The sequence below is a fragment of the Tamandua tetradactyla genome, chromosome 10 (assembly GCF_023851605.1).
Source record: "Tamandua tetradactyla isolate mTamTet1 chromosome 10, mTamTet1.pri, whole genome shotgun sequence".
NCBI lineage: Eukaryota > Metazoa > Chordata > Mammalia > Pilosa > Myrmecophagidae > Tamandua > Tamandua tetradactyla.
Window position 1 is genome coordinate 21211470 of NC_135336.1, and position 21806 is coordinate 21233275.

The 21806-nt window shown below is 37.9% G+C and overlaps 1 protein-coding gene across 2 annotated transcripts in view; it reads left to right on the plus strand.

Annotated features, from left to right (window-relative positions):
• The first annotated feature begins 3838 nt into the window (after positions 1–3838).
• CCDC14 (coiled-coil domain containing 14) overlaps positions 3839–21806 on the plus strand; it is a 50423-nt gene continuing 32455 nt past the window's right edge. Inside the window, exons 1-5 of one of the 2 annotated variants that reach the window (XM_077118120.1) lie at positions 3839–4072; positions 19676–19731; positions 20053–20125; positions 20380–20449; positions 20541–20669. In XM_077118120.1, coding sequence (XP_076974235.1) covers positions 3899–4072; positions 19676–19731; positions 20053–20125; positions 20380–20449; positions 20541–20669 — 502 coding nt within the window. In that variant the 5' untranslated portion in view covers positions 3839–3898. Of the gene's footprint in view, positions 4073–18390; positions 18433–19675; positions 19732–20052; positions 20126–20379; positions 20450–20540; positions 20670–21806 lie in introns of those variants that run through there. The other variant, XM_077118121.1, reaches the window with a different exon arrangement.

The window sequence follows — 21806 nt, forward strand, 5'->3', positions numbered from 1 at the left end:
CAAAAGATAGGAATACAAGGGAACCTCCTTAAAATGATAGAGGGAATATATGAAAAACCCACAGCTAATATCATCCTCAATGGGGAAAAATTGAAAACTTTCCCCCTAAGATCAGGAACAAGACAAGGATGTCCACTATCACCACTATTATTCAACATTGTGTTAGAAGTTCTAGCCAGAGCAATTAGACAAGAAAAAGAAATACAAGGCATCAAAATTGGAAAGGAAGAAGTAAAACTATCACTGTTTGCAGACGATATGATACTATACGTCGAAAACCCGGAAAAATCCACAACAAAACTACTAGAGCTAATAAATGAGTACAGCAAAGTAGCAGGTTACAAGATCAACATTCAAAAATCTGTAGCATTTCTATACACTAGTAATGAACAAGCTGAGGGGGAAATCAAGAAACGAATCCCATTTACAATTGCAACTAAAAGAATAAAATACCTAGGAATAAATTTAACTAAAGAGACAAAAAAACCTATATAAAGAAAACTACAAAAAACTGCTAAAAGAAATCACAGAAGACCTAAATAGATGGAAGGGCATACTGTGTTCATGGATTGGAAGACTAAATATAATTAAGATGTCAATCCTACCTAAACTGATCTACAGATTCAATGCAATACCAGTCAAAATCCCAACAACTTATTTTTCAGAATTAGAAAAACCAATAAGCAAATTTATCTGGAAGGGCAGGTTGCCCCGAATTGCTAAAAACATCTTGAGGAAAAAAAACGAAGCTGGAGGTCTCGCGCTGCCTGACTTTAAGGCATATTATGAAGCCACAGTGGTCAAAACAGCATGGTATTGGCATAAAGATAGATATATCGACCAATGGAATCGAATAGAGTGCTCAGATATAGACCCTCTCATCTACGGACATTTGATCTTTGATAAGGCAGTCAAGCCAACTCACCTGGGACAGAGCAGTCTCTTCAATAAATGGTGCCTAGAGAACTGGATATCCATATGCAAAAGAATGAAAGAAGACCCATATCTCACACCTTATACAAAAGTTAACTCAAAATGGATCAAAGATCTAAACATTAGGTCTAAGACCATAAAACAGTTAGAGGAAAATGTTGGGAGATATCTTATGAATCTTACAATTGGAGGCGGTTTTATGGACCTTAAACCTAAAGCAAGAGCACTGAAGAAGGAAATAAATAAATGGGAGCTCCTCAAAATTAAACACTTTTGTGCATCAAAGAACTTCATCAAGAAAGTAGAAAGACAGCCTACACAATGGGAGATAATATTCGGAAATGACATATCAGATAAAGGTCTAGTATCCAGAATTTATAAAGAGATTGTTCAAGTCAACAACAAAAAGACAGCCAACCCAATTACAAAATGGGAAAAAGACTTGAACAGACACCTATCAGAAGAGGAAATATGGATGATCAAGAGGCACATGAAGAGATGCTCAATGTCCCTGGCCATTAGAGAAATGCAAATCAAAACCACAATGAGATATCATCTCACACCCACCAGAATGGCCATTATCAACAAAACAGAAAATGACAAGTGCTGGAGAGGATGTGGAGAAAGAGGCACACTTATCCACTGTTGGTGGGAATGTCAAATGGTGCAACCACTGTGGAAGGCAGTTTGATGGTTCCTCAAAAAGTTGAATATAGAATTGCCATATGACCCAGCAATACCATTGCTAGGTATCTACTCGAAGGACTTAAGGGCAAAGACACAAACGGACATTTGCACACCAATGTTTATAGCAGCGTTATTTACAATTGCAAAGAGATGGAAATAGCCAAAATGTCCATCAACAGAAGAATGGCTAAACAAACTGTGGTATATACATACGATGGAATATTATGCAGCTTTAAGACAAGATAAACTTATGAAGCATGTAATAACATGGATGGACCTAGAGAACATTATGCTGAGTGAGTCCAGCCAAAAACTAAAGGACAAATACTGTATGGTCCCACTGATGTGAACGGACATTCGAGAATAAACTTGGAATATGTCATTGGTAACAGAGTCCAGCAGGAGTTAGAAACAGGGTAAGATAATGGGTAATTGGAGCTGAAGGGATACAGACTGTGCAACAGGATTAGATACAAAAACTCAAAAATGGACAGCATAATAATACCTAAGTGTAAAGTAATCATGTTAAAACACTGAATGAAGCTGCATCTGAGCTATAGGGTTTTTTGGTTTTTTTTTTGTTTTGTTTTTTACTATTACTTTTATTTCTTTTCTCTATATTAACATTCTATATCTTTTTCTGTTGTGTTGCTAGTTCCTCTAAACCGATGCAAATGTACTAAGAAACGATGATCATGCATCTATGTGATGATGTTAAGAATTACTGATTGCATATGTAGAATGGTATGATTTCTAAATGTTGTGTTAATTTTTTTTCCATTAATTAATAATAAAAAATATTCTTTCCTCTTCTCTCCATTTAGTTCATCTTTCAGAACTCTGCTCACTGCAACATTATTCGTACCAGAAAAAACGGCGGGGGGGGGGGGCTGTGTAAAATTCCCAACTGTAAGGAAATGGATAATGTAACACCAGGCAGCATCAGATGAAAAATGGCACATGAAATATTAAAAGGAAAATATTCACGTTATAGTAATGTCTCACATTATTCTGTTGTAATATATATATATATTTTTTTTACATGGGCAGGCACCAGGAATCGAACCCGGGTCCTCGGGCATGGCAGGCAAATACTCTTACCTGCTGAGCCACCATGACCCACCCTGTTGTAATATATTTTTATACACACATACACAAGTGAAAAAAGTCTGCAGGGAACACAAACTGTTAAGATTGGTTATCTGTGGGTGGTAGATTATGAGTGATTTTTTTCTCTTTGCTCATCTTTATTTTCTAAAATAAGATGTATCGAGAAAAATAGATATAGTTTTAAGATCAAGTTAACTAAGGGGAAAAAGCCTGGAATCTCAGTAAAATAGGTTTAAAATTTTTATATTTTTAGAGAGGAATGGGAGGTCGGGGGATGTGTGTGCGTGTAGCTTTGATAGTCTAAACTAATTAATCCAAAGCTAGATTTATCAAATACCCTGTTTCCCCAAATCATTCACTGTGAGTGTACATTATATCGATGGACAGATTTAGTTCTTGGGTTCTAATATTAATTTTAAGGGGACCTTTAAAAAGCAGTTCCTTATCCATTAAAAAGATGAAATGAAATCAATTTTAGGTACCTTTAATTTTCCCCCAATTTGATTTAAAACATTAACCCAAAGCTCAACATCTTAAAAGCTTTATCTCCATTAAAATTAGGGCAGATGTCAATTGTAAGAATACTGTCATTCTTTATTAATAGTAATTACCTCGACTGAACCAAAATCTCAATTAATGACAACTCTTCTGAGCTCAACGGTCAGAATCATTTTGAAATTGCCCTCGGAATTCCCCAAAGATAACAGTCCTGAGATTTGATTATTATTAAGAACAAATTCATTCAAAAAGGCAGACAAAACCTAGAACTAAAAATAAAAAACCAAAACCCGAGAGGAACTCAATTCCTTTTGCAACTGACCCACCCCTTACCCAACCCCTTCCTTTGGCCCTGAAGGGTCCTGGTCCCCACCTCTTACAAGGGACGGCAGCCTTACGCCACCACTAGCCCTAACTAAGATAAGGATCGGGAACACTCTTCTTTCGGGAGGATTCCAGCCCAACCTAGGTCAGAGCCTGGACTTCTCGCCCACGGCTCCGCCCCCGGGCCCCGCCCCGCCCCGGGCCCCGCCCCGCCTCGCCCTGCCACGCCCCGCTGGCGGCCTCTCCCGCCCTCCGCCTCTGTGTGACGAGTCCCCGATCCGGGAAGGTCTATTGCGCACGCTCAGGGAGAAGAGGAGAAGGGCCTCGGCTGCGCGCGCCGAGGATAATGAGGCGCGGAATTCGGCGGGCTCCCTCCCGGAAACGGAAGCTCGGGGGGAGGGCGAAGAGGGGCGGGGAACCTACGGCGGTTGATTACTCCTACCGTGTGACTTCGCTTCTCTCCGACTTGGCTTCTCTGAGGCTGCGAGAGATGGTCAGGTCCGGAACTCGACCGGGCCAGGTGAGGGGTGCGGACCCGAGGATTCCATTGTGGGGTGGAGAGAGATTGAGGTGGTTCTTGGAAAGTGTAAATCTCCTCGAAAAAAATAAAGACAGTGCGGTAGCATTAAAAATGTTTAGAAAGGGGAGTGGGGGGAACACATAATCTTACCATCCTAAACCGCCGCTCTGTCCATAGATGCATATTCTGTGTAAATCGTTGAGGTCTTCAAGAGCTCTGGCTGGGTGTCAAACCCGGGTTTGAGTCCCAGCATTGTCTCTGGGTCAGGTGAAAACCTCTCCTAATTTCAGTTTCTGAGCTCTTCCACAGAGTGTCGCTATTAGCTGATATTCCGTCAGTTTTGCCATCTCTGTCACATTGTTGCGGGTATTTTACCACCAGGGAAAATGTGATCTCCCAACTGATGTCTTTAGCCTTATCTTGCCAAACGCACGCCCCTCGTGTAGCTAAGTGATTATCTTCCTGCTTAAAATCCGATGTTTTTTGAAGATATCCCAGTTTTTTTGGCAACCCAGAGCCATTTTTTATCCAGCCTGAGTATTCTTTTCCAGCCCCTACCCTATTCCAGTGCCCTGATTGTGCCAGGCCCTCTTAGCTTCCATGCATTTGAACATTCCTTTCTCTATCTAGATGCCCCTCCCCACCGTAATATCTCCACTTTATGTCTCCTCTTCCTTCAACTAAAGGGCTACCTCTTAAGCCTTCCCTAGCAGTCACACATCCCTGTAGGTCGGATGCTCTTTAACCATTTGCTCCTGTACTAACCTTTATCAGACCACTTTTCAAGCCAGAGGTCCTTATCTATTTTCTCCACTAGTCTGTTTTAGCTAGTCTTCCGAGCCTAGAACAGCACCTGACATAGTAAATTTTCAGAGAATGTTTTACCTATTCCCCCTGCAGACCCTCTATTACAGCTCCCTAAGGAGATCTAGTTCTCTCTTCCCCCTCTTTGTTCCTTACTCTTCCTTCATTTATAATTCACCTATTTTCTCTACTAATGTGAATCTTAAAATTTTTTCAAGATTGGCTCAATACTTGCTTTACAATACTTCCAGACTGAGTCAGCTGATATAGATCTTTCTCTCAAACTGAATGAGTTCAGAATATATGGTATCAGCAATGGGGAGGAAATGGGGCTTTGTAATCAACTCGAATTCTGCCACTACTGTCTTAGCGTAAGCACAGTACTTTGCTTCTGAATTTTCACTCCTTTCTCTATAAAATGGGGGTAATAGTTACTGCTTCAAAGAATTGTTAAGATTAAATGAGGGAGGGCCACTGTGGCTCAGCAGGTGGAATTATCGCATGCCATGCTGCAGACCCAGGTTTGTTTACTGGTGCCTACCCATGCAGGGGAAAAAAAAAAACCTGAAAAAAAAAAGACTAAATGAGAGAACTAGTAAAAGATGTATCAAATGACATAAATGGGGGCCTAGATTGTAAACTTTTATAGTAAACACATTTAGTCCAGAGTCATTATTATAATTTCTGGATTTTGAGAGGATGTTATATATATATATATATATATGTATATCCTGATATTTAGCAATCAGAACAAAGCCGATCAGGTTGGGGTTAAAGTAACTCAGAACACAGGGTTAAGGAAGACAATGCCTATATTTTAGAACCACACATATTCTTTTGAGACCAGAGGAAGAAAGGTTTATTTGATCTGGAACCGGAATTTTCTTATCTAATCTAACTCAACCTATCTGTTTAGCTCATTTGAACAATTGAAATAAGAAAGAGGTCCCTGTATAGCTTAATGTATGCCTGGATACATCCTAGAATATATTAAGTAGATAATCAAAAAGTATTGGCAAAAAGTCCCTTGAGGGATGGGAGAAAAAATATGCAAATGTTAAACTTTACCATCAGGAAATCTCCTGGTACTGTGTCGAACTGTAGGAACCCCAAATTAATAGGCCATGCCCTTGATCTTTTATTTTTTACTTTTTTATAGTATAGTATAACATATATACAAAGCGAAGAAATAAAAAAGTAGTTTTCAAAACACTCTTCAACAAGTAGTTACAGGACAGATCCCAGTTTGTCATGGGCTACCAAACAATCCTTTCAGATTTTTTCTTCTAGCTGCTCCAGAATATAGGAGGCTAGAAGGCTTAAATATTTCTTATCACCATAATTGACTTTTTTCTTTTTTTTATGAAAAATAACATATACATATTTCAGAGTTTGACATAGGTTACAATTCCACAATTTTAGGTTTTTACTTTTAGCTGCTCTAAGATACTGGAGACTAAAAGAGATATCAATTTAATGATTCAGCAATCATATTCATTTGTTAAACCCTATCTTCTCTGTATAACTCCACTGTCACCTTTGCTCTTTCTATCCCTCTCTTTAGGGGTGTTAGGGCTATGGCCATTCTAACTTTTTCATGTTGGAAGGGGTTGTCACTAATATGGTGTAGGGAGATGGGACTATCTGATATTCTGGAGAGGCCCTCTAGGTTTCAGGACTTATCTGGTGGTTCAGGGACCCATCTGGAGGTTATAGGTTTCTGGAAAGTTAGTCTAATGCATGAAACCCTTGTGGAATCATATATATTGCCCTAGGTGTTCTTTAGGATTGGCTGGAATAGTCCTGGTTGGGGTTTGGCAAGTTATGATAGGTAGCAAGGTCTAACTGAAGCTTGCATAAGAGCAGCCACTAGAGAGAGTAGCCTCTTGACTCTATTTGAACTTTCTCTGCCACTGATAATTAATTACACTTCTTTTCCCCCTTTTGGTTAGGATGGAATTGTTGATTCTATGGTGCCAGGCATGCCCTTGATCTTGAAGCTTACTCTTGTGAAGCTTATCTAGGTAGCAGAGAAGTTTAGCCTACCTATAGGTATGCCTAAGAGTTACTTTTGGAGGACCTCTTTTGTTGCTCAGATGTGGCCTCACTCTCTCTAAGCCCAAGTGAAATCTCTGCGAGTAAAATCATTGCCCTCCCCACTACGTGGGACATGACATCCAGCGGTGAAAGTTTTCCTGGTGACGTGGGAGATGATTCCCATGGATGAATCCAGCCCTGGCACCCTGGGATCAACAATTCCATCCTGACCAAAAGGGAGAAAAGAAGCTGGAAGTAAAAACCTAAAATTGTGGAATTGTAACCCATGTCAAACTCTGAAATACATTCTACAACTAATTGAGGTACTGTGCTTCGAAATTTATTGCTTTTTTGTGTACATGTTATTTCTCACAAAAAAGAGAAAAAGAAGTCAATTGTGGTAATAAAAAAATATTTAAGCTGGGTGGGCCATGGTGGCTCAGCAGGCAGTTCTGACCTGCCATGCTGGAGACCCGGGTTCGATTCCTTGTGCCTGCCCATGCCAAAGAAAAAATTTAAGCCTTCTAGCCTCCGATATTCTGGAGCAGCTAGAAGGAAAAATCTGAGAGGATCTTATGATAGCCCATGACAAACTCTGGGATCTGTCCTATTACTACTTGTTGAAGAGTCCTTTGAAAACTATTGCTTTGCTTTTTTATTTCTTTGCTTAGTATATATATTATACTATACAATAAAAAAGTAAAAAAAATGACAAATATTCAACAACTTAGTTCTCTTAGCAACAGTTAGCTTACTACTATCTTAATAACAACAGTAGCAGCTAACTTAGATACCATTTATGTGGCAGGTGCTATTTTACATGCTTTTATGTACTCTAACTTGCTCCTCAGAATACTCCTGTGAGGTTGTTACTGCTATCATCTCTATTTTATAGAGGAGAAAATTGAGGGATGGAGATGTCCCTGCAGTTATGTAGCTGGTTAGCAGTTGAGACAGGTTTCAGACCCACATAGCTAGTGCCTGGCGTCCATTCTTTTAAACATTGCGCTATACTTCGCAATTGTATAACTTTATACAAGTCTTCTCACTCACAGAAATAATGCCAACTTACAAGATATGGGTTAAATGGAAAAGAAAGGCTTTATTTAGTGTATCTAAATCATTCTACAATTGTAATACTATCATGCACTTTTTAGTAAGAGATTGATGATCAAGAAATGATTATACTCTCTTAAATAGCAGAAAAAAAAATTTAATAATACCCAGTGGAAGTAAGTATGACGTGAAACCCATTCTCTCATGCATTGTGAATTGGGTCACACCATTTGGAAAATACTTTTGCAGTTAGTGTTGAGTCACTAAACTTCTAATTACTTTTCAGCAGATAGAGTACTTCTATTCAAGGAAATGCTATACAACCATTAAAATTATTTGAAGTCTTTCTTAATATGGGAAAAAATTAAGTAAAAAATACAAGATCTATAATTGGCAGTATCTAGACATTATGACTAAGTTATAAAAAAAGATTGGAACCTTCTAGCAAAATAGCAAAGTGCATACCTACTGCCCAGTTCTTGGTTCTAAATATCATTCTCCACCAAAAGCAAAAAATGGCTGACTTTAGGAATGAAAGAGGGAAATTATAAGATGATCCTAGAGTGCAGTGTCTTGTGGCAGAAAGAAAAGACTCAGAGTGATGACATGTTAAAATCATACAAGAGCTAGTTTGAGGTGGTACCCACTGATTAAGTCTGGGATAATTTGAACATAAAAATAAATAATGGGGGTTAGTACCAGGGTAGTTCAGTGGTAGAATTGTCACCTGCCACACAGAAGGCTGGGGTTCGATTCCCTATTTTGTTTGTTTCCCCCCAAAAAACAAACAAACAAAAATTCAACAAATGGTGCTGCAATAATGGGATACTCACATGGAAAAGTAATGAAATCTGACCCCATCATACAGCATAAAAAAAAATGATAATAGATTATAACCCATTGAATAAAATAGAAATCAATGAGTTCATATTTGTACAAAGAAATAAGGAAGAAGAAAAAGTGCTGCTTTAAAGTTTTTTACAACTGATTAACATCGAAAGAATGATGTAGTTAGGAAATTACCACTTGACACACATCATAGTTGATTGGGAAAGAATTACTGATGGATTATAAAACTACTAGGTGAAAGTTTGATGAGTAGGATATCTATACAGTCTCCAATTTATCTCCCCCACAAAAATACTTAAAAATTATAAAGCTAAAAAGAATAACTTCACAGGGGAAAAACTTGGCAGATTCTTATGCAAATAAAATTTACATCACCACTAATAACATCATGTGCTTACTCATATTTGTTGAGAAGGACACAACTTCCCTCGTGTGGTATTCCTGCCAAAAAAGTATGACCTGAATCTAATCATGAGGAAATGTAATGCAAATCTAATGTATAGAGGGACATTATACAAAAATAATTGGCCTGTACTCTTCAGATATTGTAAAGGCTGTAAAAGAAAATGAATGACAGCCTGATGAACTGACAATTTTAAAGCAACAGGTGATTCTGGATTAGTCCGAAATTTTTTCTATAAAGAAATATATTAGGATAATTGGCAAAATTTGAGTAATATCTGTAGAGTAGATTATAATACCATATATCAATGTTGATTTCCTGGTTTTGACCATTATACTGTGGTTATATAAAGGAATATCCTTGTTCCTAGTAATATTTAGGAGTAAGGAGGTGTATCATATTTGCAATTTACTCTAAAATGGTTCAGATAAAAGAAATAATTCATGTATATAGAGATTAGGAGAGAAAATGGCAAATATAGTAAAATGTCAGCAATTGGGGAATTTGGGTGAAGAGTGTATAGGAGTTCTTTGTACTATTATTTCAAAGTTAAAAATATTTTTAAAATTGGAAGGAAATGTGTCAATATGATAGTATTTACTGTTTCAGGTAGCTTTGTTCCTGGGTAATTTTCCAGATTTTCTATAAAGTCTTACAATTATGTCATACATCTATCTCACGCAGTTTTTTTTTGTTTTTTTTTAATTTTAAAAGATAGCAGTTGTTTGGGAATTTGGTCCAGGGTATAACATCACCATGATTTAGGTTTTTAGTATGCTTCTAGCCAAGGCACCAAAACAGAATTACCAGAGGAAAAGACCTTGAGAACATGATGCAGGGACCAGGGGAGTTACATTACATGGAGTATTATTTCCTCTGATGTAGGTTTTTACTCCTGTCATCATAATTTTCATCATATTCCAGGTTACCTCAAGGAGAAATATCTTCCACGTTGCGAGGGAGACTTTCACACCTGGATGTCATGTCCCACGTAGCGGAGAGGGCAATGATTTCACTTGCATAGTTGTGTTTAGAGAGACTGAGGCCACATCTGTGCAACAACGGAGATCCTCCAGAAGTAACTCTGGAAGGCAAGCCTATAGGTAGTCTAAGCTTCTCTGCTACTTACATAAGCTTTACAAGAATAAGGCATGATCGAGGGATGGCCTATTGGTTTGGGTGTCCCTAAAATTATAACACAGTATCAGGGGATTCTCTGATGGTAAGGTTTAATAGTTTCATATTCTTTCTCCCCTTCCTCAGGGGACCTTGCCAATACTTTTTGATTATCTGCTTAATAGACTCTAGGATGTTTATAGGCATTACAGTAATCTATAGAGGATTAAAGGACCTCTTTCTTAGTCTATGCTTACTGTGTTCAGTTGTTCAAATGAGCAATACAGATAGGCTGAATTAGATTATGCACTACAGAAAATAAACCTTTCTTCTGTTGGTGTCAAAGAGAATGTGTGGTTCTAAAATCTAGACACTGTCTTCCTTTCCCCTATGTTCTGAATTACTTTAACCCCAGCCAGTTCAGCTTTATTCTTATCTCTCAATATCAGATTATATGTATAAAACAGCCTCTCAGAATCCAGAAATAATAATTACCACTCCAAACTCTGCTCTAAAAGCTTTCAGTCTGGTCCCCTCTTTTCTTAGAAGCATTTTGTAAAGGTGACAATACCATTGTTGTTTTTTTGTTTCTGGCTTATTTTGTCTCATCAGATGTCCCACGTGTTCATTCACATCATTGCATGCCTCATGACATTGTTCCTTTTTGTAGCAGCACAACTTTCATTCATAAGTATACACCATCATTCACCAATCTACTTCTCCGTCACTGCATCCTTCAGCCACCTGCATTCATCAGGCATCATGTAGATGGCTCAAAGTCCACAGTCCATCAACATTCTCAATTTTAGATAATTTCATTGTTCCCAAGAGACAGAAGACCAATAAACATATCCTCGCCAATTAGGAAATCTAAACCTCCTCTTATTAACTTTGAACCTCACCCCATTATTTATCTCTGCTGTTGCTGTGGTAGTGCTGATGGTTTCCTTTTGAACATATCTCATAGCATGCAATAGCAGTTTTCCCCCTGTACCATGAACTGAAACACTCTTTAAAGTAATTCTTATAAGAACTAATTCATATTTCTAGTGTGTATCAGTGGGACACGTAGGTCATTACAATGCCTTTCAATCTTGTTCATCTTCAATATGGTAATATTACTTCTAGACCTACTAGAGAATCATCTTTGCTCCTGTTTAGTCCCTTACATTGGAGTTCAACCTCATTAGCTAATTGTTCACCCATCTTTAGTTTCTATCTATTCTAAGTCCCCTATATTTTGTATTATAGGCCTCTGATTATACCTTTATGCTGGTCGTAAAAGTGGAATCATACAGCATCTATCCTTTTGTTTCTAGCTAATTTTGCTCAGCATTATGTCCTCAAGGCTTATCCATCTTGTCATGTGCTTCAGGATGTCATTTTGTCTTACTACTGCATAATATTCCATTGTATATATATACCACATTTTGTTGATCCACTCGTCTGTTGACGGTCATTTAGTTTGTTTCCATCTTTGGACAATTGTGAATAATGCTGCTATGAACATCCATGTGCAAATGTCTGTTTGTGTTACTGCTTTCAGCTCTTCTGGGTGTATACCAAGTAGTGCTATTGCTGGGTCATAGGGCAACTCGATATTTAGTTTCCTAAAGAACCACCAAACAGTCTTCCATAGTGGCTGCACCATTATACATTCCCACCAGCAGTGCATAAGTGTCCTAGTTTCTCCACATCCTTTCCAGCATTTGTAGTTTCCTGTTTGTTTAATAGCAGCCATTATTATAGGTGTGAGGTGGTGTGTCATTGTAGCCTTGATCTGCATTTCCCTTATAGCCAGTGAAAATGAGTATCTCTTCATGTGCTTTTTTTTTTTTTAACATGGGCAGGCACTGGGAATTGAACCTGGGTCCTCTGGCATGGCAGGCGAGCATTCTTGCCTGCTGAGCCACTGTGGCCTGCCCTCTTCATGTGCTTTTGAGCTATCTGTATTTTCTCTTCAGAAAGAAAAATTACTGTTCATATCTTTAGCCCATTTTATAATTGGGTTGTTTGTTCTTTTGTTGTTGAGTTGTATGATTTCTTTGTATATACGAGAAATCAAACCTTTGTCTAATATGTGATTTCCAAATATTTTCTTCCATTGAGTTGGCTGACTCTTCACCTTTTTGACAAAGTCTTTTGAGGTGCAGAAGCATTTGATTTTGAGGAGTTCCTATTTATCTATTTTTTCTTTTGTTGCTTGTGTTTTGGGTGTAAAATTTAGGAAGCTATCTCCTATTACTAGGTCTTGAAGATGTTTTCCTACATTTTCTTCTAGAAGCTTAATGGTGCTAGTTCTTATATTTAGGTGTTTGATTCACTTTGAGTTAATTTTTGTGTAGGGTGTAAGATAGGTGTCACGGTTAGGGACACGTGTCAGCTTGGCCAAGTTGTAGTACCTGTTTATCTGATTGGGTAAGCACTGGCCTGTCTGTTGCAATGAGGACATTTCATAGGATTAGGTCATGATCACGTCAGCTGCATCCACAGCTGATTCCATTTGTAATCAGCCAAAGGGGAGTGTCTTCTGCAATTAGTGATGCTAAATCTAATCATGGGAAGCCTTTTAAAGAGGACTCAGAAGAGACAGGTTCCATTCCTGCTTTGGCTGGTGAGCCTCTCCTGCGGAGTTCATCCAGGCCATCCATCGGAATCGTTGGCTTCGCAGCCTGCCCTGTGGATTTTGGACTCTGCATTCCTGCGGTCACGTGAGACACTTTTATAAATTTTATATTTGCAAGTGTTCCCTGTTGATTCTGTTTCTCTAGAGAACCCTAACTAATACAATAGGAATCCCCTTTCATTCTCTTGGCTATTGGTATCCAGTTCTTCCATGCCCTATTATTGAAAAGACTATTTTGTCCCAGTTTGGAAGATTTGGGGGCCTTGTCAAAAGTCAGTTGACCATAGATTTGGTGGTCTATTTCTGCACTCTCAATTCAATTCCATTGGTCAGTGGTTCTGTCTTTGTGGCAGTACCATGCTGTTTTGACCACTGTGACTTTATAATAGTTTTTAAAGTCAAGGAGTGTTAATCCTCCCACTTTGTTCTTGTTTTTTAGGATGCTTTTAGCTATATGGGGTCTCTTTCCCTTCCAGATGAATTTGGTAGTTAGCTTTTCCAAATCTTCAAAGTAGGTTGTTGGAATTTTAATTGTTACTGTGTGGAATCTGTAGATTAATTTGGGGAGAATTGACATCTTAACTATATTTAGCCTTCCTATCCATGAGCAGGGAATATCTTTCCACCTATTTAGATCTCCTTTGATTTCTTTAGCAATGTTATGTAGTCTTCTGTGTACAAGTCCTTTACATCCCTAGTTAAGTTCATTTCTAAGTTGCTTTTTTTTTTCTGGGTAGAACTATTTTATTAACTGACCAAAGCACTTCATTTTTATTCTGATTTGAGGTAAAACCATTAAACATGGCTCACAAGAAAATAAAATGACTATTGAACTACAATTACAAGAAGTTTGAAACCTCACTAGTTTTTCATATAATACTTTTACAAATTCATACGACTGTACGGTCTACTTAAGCTAAGTTTAGTGTTAACTAAAAGACCAGTTTCAAAGACCTAGACACTCAATTACTACTTTTGCAATGGCTATAGTTTTGCAACAACAGAAGAATGGCTGTCACTTTATGAAAATACTCTAGTTGAAAAATTACTTGTGGCCTTTGGTCACGTCGAACACCTTGCTGTTGATGGCCATGAGTATGCTTGAATCCTGGACACCACTGAAGCACCACAGCCTGACAGGGGTGAACCACTCCTAAGTATTTGATTCTTTTTTTTTTTTAGTATTTGATTCTTTTAGTTGCTATTTTGAATGGAATTTTTTCCTTTACTAACTTCTCAGCTAGGTCATTGCTTGTGTATAGAAATGTTACTGATTTTTGCACATTCATTCCATATCCCATCACCTTACTGAATTTATTAGCTCACATAAGTTTGCTGTTAATTTCTCAGGATCTTCCAAGATCATATTATCTGCAAGTAATGAGAATTTTACTTCTTCCTCTCCAGTTTGGATGCCTTTTCTTTCTTTGTCCTGCCTGATTGCTCTAGCTAGAACTTCTAGCACAATGTTGAGTAATAGTGGTGACAGTGGGCAATAGCTTTTGCTATTGATTAAAGAGAGCTGTCTGGTGACAAAATGACATCTTAAAGCTGGACTCACATGGAAGAAAAATATTTACTGTGTTTCTGGACTGCTTTGTTGTCTCTCTTCTCATTTGGACATTCAGACACCCTCTCTAACAAGGTAACTCACACTTAGTACTAAAATAGGATCTGAACAGACAAAGGAAAAGATTTAGAAAAAAAGTAAGCCAGCTTGCCTAAAAACCAAAATTTATGAAGACAGTTGTACCTGATCTTAGGGGGAAAGCTTTTAGTCTCTTTCCAGTGAGTACAATGCTGGCTGTTGGCTTTTCATATATTCCCTTTATCATATTGAGGCAGTTACCTTTGATTCCTATCTTTTGGAATGTTTTATCAGAAAAGGATGCTGGATTTTGTTAAATGCCTTTTCAGCATCAATCAAAATGATCATGTGATTTTTCCCTTTTAATTTGTTAATGTGCTGTATTACATTAATTGATTTTCTTGTGTTGAACTATCCTTGCATTCCTCATATAAACCCCACTTGGTCATGGTGTATAATTCTTTTAATGTGCTGTTGGATTTGATTTGCTAATATTTTATTGAGAATTTTTGCATCTGTGTTCATTAGGGAGATTGGTGGGTAATTTTCCTTTCTTATAGCATCTTTAAGCATTTTGATATTAAAATGATACTAGCTTCATAAAATGAGTTAGGTAGAGTTCCTTTTTCCTCAATTTTTTCTGGAATGTTTGATGACATTCCCCTGTGAAACCATCTGGCCCTGGACTTTTCTTCGTAGGAAGATTTTTGATGACTGATTGAATCTCTTTACTTGTGATTGGTTTGTTGAGATCTTCTATTTCTTCCTGAGTCATGATAGCTTGTTTGTGTGTCTCCAGGAATTTGTCCATTTCGTTTAAGTTGTCTAGCTTGTTGGAGTATAGTTGATCATAGTATCCTGTTACGATCTCTTTTATTTCTTCAGACTCTGTGGTAACACACCCCTTCTCATTTTTAATTTTGTTTATTGATCATAGTATCCTCTTACGATCTCTTTTATTTCTTCAGGCTCTGTGGTAACACACCCCTTCTCATTTTTAATTTTATTTGGATCCTCTGTGTTTTTTCCTTTATCAGTCTTGCTAGTGGCTGTACAATTTTATTGATTTTCTCAAAGAACCAACTTTTGGTTTTATTGATTCTTTCTGTTGTTCTTTTGTTCTCCCATTCATTTACCTCTGCTTTAATCTTTATTTCTCTTCTCTGTTTGCTTTGGGGTTAATTTGCTGTACTTTCTCAAGTTCCTCCAGGTTTGCTCTCTAGTCCTTGATGTTTGCTATTTATTGTTTTTTAATATAGGCATTTTGGGCAATAAATTTCCCTCTCAGCACAGCTTTTGCCACATCCCATAAGTTCTGATAAGTTGTATTCTTGTTTTCATTCATCTCCATATAGCTACTGATTTCTCTGGCAATTTCTTCCTTGACCCACTGTTTTTTTAAGAGTATGTGATTTAATCTCCATATATTTGTGAATGTTTTTGTTCTTTGGTGGTTGTTGAGGTCCAGCTTTATCCGTTGTGATCAGAGAAAGTGCTTTGAATAATTTCAATATTTTTATATTTATAAAGACCTTTTTTGTGCCCCAGCATATGCTCTATCCTAGAGAATGTTCCATGAGCACTAGAAAAGAATGTATGATCTTGTGCTTTGGGGTGTCTGTCAGGTCTGATTCATTTATCAAGTTATTTAACTTCTCTATTTCCTTGTTGATCTTCTGTCTTGTTCTATCTATAGAGGAGAATGGTGTATTGAAGTCTCCTACTGTTATTGTTGAACCATGTGTCACTCCCTTCAGTTTTGCCAATGTCTGTCTTGTGTACTTTGAAGCTCCTTGATTGGGAGCATAAACATTTTATGATTGTTTTATCTTCTTGGTGAATTGACCCTATAATTAGTATAGAGTGTCCTTCTTTGCTCCTTGTGATGTCTTTACATATAAATTCTATTTTCTCTGGTATTAGTGTAGCTACTTCTGCTTTCTTTCGTTACAACTTGCGTGGAAAATCTTTTTCCATCTTTTCATTTTCAATCTATGTATGTCCTTGTGTCTAAGATGAGTCTCTTGTAAGCAGCATATAGCCGGATTATGTTTCTTAATCGATTCTGCCAATCTCTATCTTTTAATCGGTAAATTTAGTCTGTTAACATTCAGAGTAATTACTGAAAAGCCCTTTCTTGATTCTGCCATCTTATCTTTTTAATTTTATTTGACAGATCTATATATTCTTTTCCCCCGTTCTCTTTGTATTCTTTAAATTACCCGTAGTGGTACTCTTCGAGTCTGTGCCCTCCTCCAGACCTCCCTCTCCTGACTTTATTTTATCAGCTGGCAGAACTCCTTTTAGTATTTCTTATAGGGCCAGTCTCTTGTTGACACATTCTTTCAGCACTTCTTTGTCTATAAAAACTTTAATCTCTCCCTCTGTTTTGAAGGACAATTTGGCTGGGTACAGAATTCTTGGCTGGAAGTCTTTCTCTTTCAGGGTCTTGAATATACCTTATCACTGCCTTCTTGGCTCCAGAGTGCTAGTTGAGTAGTCTGAACTCAGTCTTATTTGATTTCCCTTGTATGTGGTAGATTGTTTTTCTCTTGCCACTTTCAGGATTTTCTGCTTCTCTTCAGCATTTGACAGACTGATTAGTATGTGCCGTGGGGAAGGCCTATTTGGATTTATTCTGTTCAGAGTTCTTTGGGCTTCTTTGACTTGTATATTTATGTCCTTTACGAGGGTTGGGAAGTTTTCCCCCATTATATCCTCAATTACTCTTCCTTTATTCCTCTGTTCTCCTTCTGGGACACCAGTACATTTGTGTGCTTTGTTTTGTCTTTCATTTCCCTAAGTTCCCATTAGATTTTTTCCATCTTTTTTGCCATTTGCTGTTTTGAGTCTTTAAAGTCAATGATCCTGTCCTTTATATCACTTATTCTTTCTTCTGTCTCTTCAGATCTGGGGTTGTGTCCCTCTAGTATGGTTTTTATTTGGTCAACAGTCTTTAATCTCTGTGATTTCTGCTATTTTTCTATTTATTCTTTCAAATTCCTCTTTTTGCTCTTCTATGTCTTCTTGATCTCCTTTATGTCATTTGCTATCCCACTTATTTTATTAAGTAGAGTTGTATGAACATCTTTGATTAGTTGCTCCCACATCTGTGTCTCCTTTGATATCTTAATTTGGTCATTAGGCAGGTCTATATCTGTCTGCATTGTAATATGCTTAGTGATCTTCTGCTGTCTTTGTGACATGTAAATATCTTGATTGATATACTTTGGGAATTTATTTCTTTCAGTAGTCTAAGGTTTTGTGTTTGCAGGATGGTTATACATCAGGGATCAGAGCACAGGGTGAGCACTCAGTGCAGTGATTTGTTTCAGGGCAGGTATAGGCACAGGTTGGGAATGTTACGTTAATGCTTGTGAACATGGGCGCCCAGCGGCCAGGGAGGATGTAGCTGTGTGGGTGCACTGGTGTGTGTGGCGTAACCCTGGCGTGCATTCTTCTAAGGCACAGGGCTCTTTTTGCACATGCATGGAGCTGTGGCAGCAGGTTGGCATTATGGAATGGAGTGGGGGTAGATGTGACCCGGCTACGCAGGTCAACATTTTCTCAGAGCTGGGAAGTGTGACTGAGAGCTGTGCACATGCACAGTTCTAGGACTGCTGTAAAATGTTGTCCCCAGAGCTGAATGACGTGATTGGGGGCCCATGTGCATGTCTGGCCCTGGGAGTGCCATAAATGGATATGCAGCATTCAGGCAGGGTGGAGTGAGGCTGTTTGACACTATGGGCCCGGGTGGGGTGGGGGTGGGGCGGGGTAGGGGTAGCCTAAGTATGGAGGTTAGTGCTGGCAACCTTTATGCGCTAACAACAGCTGCAGGGAACAGGAAGTGGGCGGTAGTGCTCGGGAGGTGTGCAGGAGAGGTGAGTTGGGCTGCACTTGGGGTGGCGGTGTGGGGCAGGTACTACGTGCACTGTGGGCTGGTGGGGTGGGGGCACCTGGAGCATGGGGAATGGGAACAGATGACAGGGTTCGGGTTTGAGGGGTGGAGGTGAGCCGCTGGTCACGGGGCTGTGCCGTTGAGGGTAGTGTGCCCAAGGAATGCGGCCTGGCTTACTTTCTAGTCCCAGGCTCCCATCTGTGTACTTCGGCCGGCTTTGTGGATCTGCACCTCCACGCCAGGCTCCAGCTTTCTGCCTCAGTTCCTCAGCCTCTGTAACCAGGGCTGCCGCATGTGGTCAGAAGGCTCTCCCAGGTCAGCTGCAGTCCCAAATTGCCGCCTCAGTCGCCCTCCTGTCCCTTCTGTAACTTTTTCGTGGAGCAGAGCTAAGCTCGGGCTAGTCTATTTGATCACCTTTTTGAAAGTCCTTTTCTAGGGCAATACTTTTTACTTATCTGCCCAATATACTCTGGAATATATCCAGGTATAGTTCATGTCTTTTTAAAATTCTATTTTGATTAGAGATTACATTTATTTGGTGTCAAACTGTGAAGTCTTTTTTCTTGTTCTGTCCTCCGAATACTCAGTTTCTCTCCCCAAAAGAAACCACCATTATCTGTTTCTAGTAACTCCCAGAGATAGTGAATGCATGTTAAAGCAAATGCATGTTCTTCTTTCTTTCACAAAAAAGCCCATTTATGTTAATTTTGTAATACAAGCTTTTAAAAATTGCTACACAGATTTAAAAAGAAAGATTAAGAGAATGAGGCGTAAGTAAAGATGAATGGTAGCGTTTTCACATGCAGGTCTTTCAGGCATTCTGAAGAACATAGGTAGAAGCATTCTGAGGAACATGGGTAGAAATCAGAGTTATGAATTCTGCCCTCTGCCTTACGTTAATGTATATTTTGAAGAATTTGGGAAATATACAAATGTTCAGGATTGAGTATAGATTAAATTTACTGAATTAGGGGTTTCTGGCTAAAATAATATGTTTCCTTTTCATCTTAAATATACTTGAGGCACAAAAATATGTGTGGATTGTTTGACGTTTTAGATAGTATAAGTAGTTTATTGTACAGCAGTTAAGTTATAATCTTGTATTTTTAAGATGTATCACATTTATAAAAATGAATAGCATTTCCAGTTTTGTCAAGACAGCTTGTTGAAAATATAACAGAAAAATATTTGTGTATCTAATTTAATATAAATGCATTATGCCATAGGTGTTATCTTCAGGAAGGCACGCTGGGCCTGCTAAATTAACAAATGGAAAGAAAGGGTAAGTCTTAAAGAAGTTTACAAGTTTAAGAAGTCTCAAGAGTTTTTAGATTTTGGTCTGGACTTTATTTTGCCTATCCTAGAAAACTAGTTGAACTTCTACCTTCACGGACTCTGAAGAGAAGTTCACATCTACCCATGTGGTCATTTTAGTGTTTAATAGTCTTTACGATTTTCATAGTGTCCTAAATAAATCTAACTACACATGGTTGGACAAGTTTTCTTGATCAACCTTTGCTGGAAAGAAATTGAATACTTGCTAATATATTTGGGGAAAAATATTTTTAATATTTGTAAGAATATTAATGAACTTCTTTCCTAGGACCCGTGCAAGAAAAATACCACGTTCTAATACAGATTCTGGCTATACCATCCATTCTGATTCAGAAAGTCAGGTAAGATTAAATTGATAGATACAATATGCACTATTTTAATTAGTTTTCAGGTAAAAGCTAAGAGATGGAAATGAAATGTAAAAGTAAAGTATTAATTGGCTTAAGAAAGTATGAAGTTTTATTGCCTTAAAATATGTTTTCTCCCAATAATAACTTGCCTCTAAATAAATAAGTTCAAAAACTATGTAATGTATGCTGTTTTTCTGCACTAAAACTTTTATACCAATGTATTCTAAATTACTTTCTCCTTACAGACTGAAGCTGTACAGGGGCTTGATGGTTGTGCTTCCTTACTGCAGCACATTTTGAGAAATGAAGATTCAGGTTTTATTTTTTAAATACGTCTCAGTTGACTACTTTTTCTCAGTTAAGTAGTTTTTTAAAGTTAATGAATTTTTTCTTTTATTGTGCATAGGTTCAGAAACAGCATCTTCAGAAAATCAATGTAATTTTATTTCCAGACCTTTAGAAGGCAGAAAGTATGCATCTAAAAAGAAAGGACCTGAAAAACGTACTGTTCCTTTGACTATCCGGAAAGAGATTTGTAAGCATTTTTTTCTCTTATTCATTTAAATATAATCTGTAATTCTGGAAGTATTGATAAATTATTAGGATTATGCTATTGTCTTTCAGTTTAATATAATGTATTGGGTAATCAAGGGTGTCTGTGTGCTTATGCTTCTCTTTCTGTGTTCAGCTTTTAACCTGTATGTAGTTTACTCACTATCATTTTTCCCAGAAGATAGGTAGAAAAGGACACTATAGGTTTTGTGGGAGAAAAGTTCAAACTCAGAATGAACATTGGGGAGGTATGTAGCATTATCTTTGTTCTCCTGCCGTTTGTTTTCATGGACAATAACAAATTGGTTGTGTTGCAGCTGACTTACTTAAAGATACTAGTTGCTTTAAAAATATTTTATATGTATGTGTGTTAAAATGGTTCTCAACTTGTTGAACTACAGTTTGAATACATAATATATAAGAAGGTAAAATTCCAAGTTAGATATATATATATGAGAAAGAGGGCCTCCACTGATTGATGGTGGACATGACCATTGGTGTTTTATACCTTCACAAAAAGTGTAATAATTTGGCAAATGGTTTAGAGCATGCAAATTTTGATAATGTTGTTTCCTTAGAGACCTATAGAACAAAATAACCCAATGGGAGATGAAAAAGTCCAGAATAGGGATTCAAATGGACATGAATGAGGCTAGTTAGTACCACAGTTCAGGTTGGCCAGAAATGTCAGCACAGCAGTGCTTGCTTAGATTCAAGTTTAGGCAAGGGGTAGAGTATGGAAAGGTATCTAAGGCAACAGTCCTGGATATCAAGAGATCAGGAACCAGTCAAAGAGGCTGAGTAAATGTGAGTAGAACATTCCTAAGAATGAAGGTTGATATTCCTGATGGTCCTGAGTTGGAGGACTAAGGTAATGGAAACAACTTACTTCAGTCCTTCCTAACCCACCTTGGAAACCAGTTACATATATCCTCATATTATCTAGACCTACGCTGTCCAGGATGGTAGCCATAAGCCACATGTGGCTATTGGTTGCTTGAAATATGGCTAGTATAACCAAGGAGCTGAATTTTAAATATTTAATTTTAATTTTAAATTTGAAAATTGATATTTAATTCATTTGCTAGAAATTGGGTATGTGAATGAATGGGGGTTATGT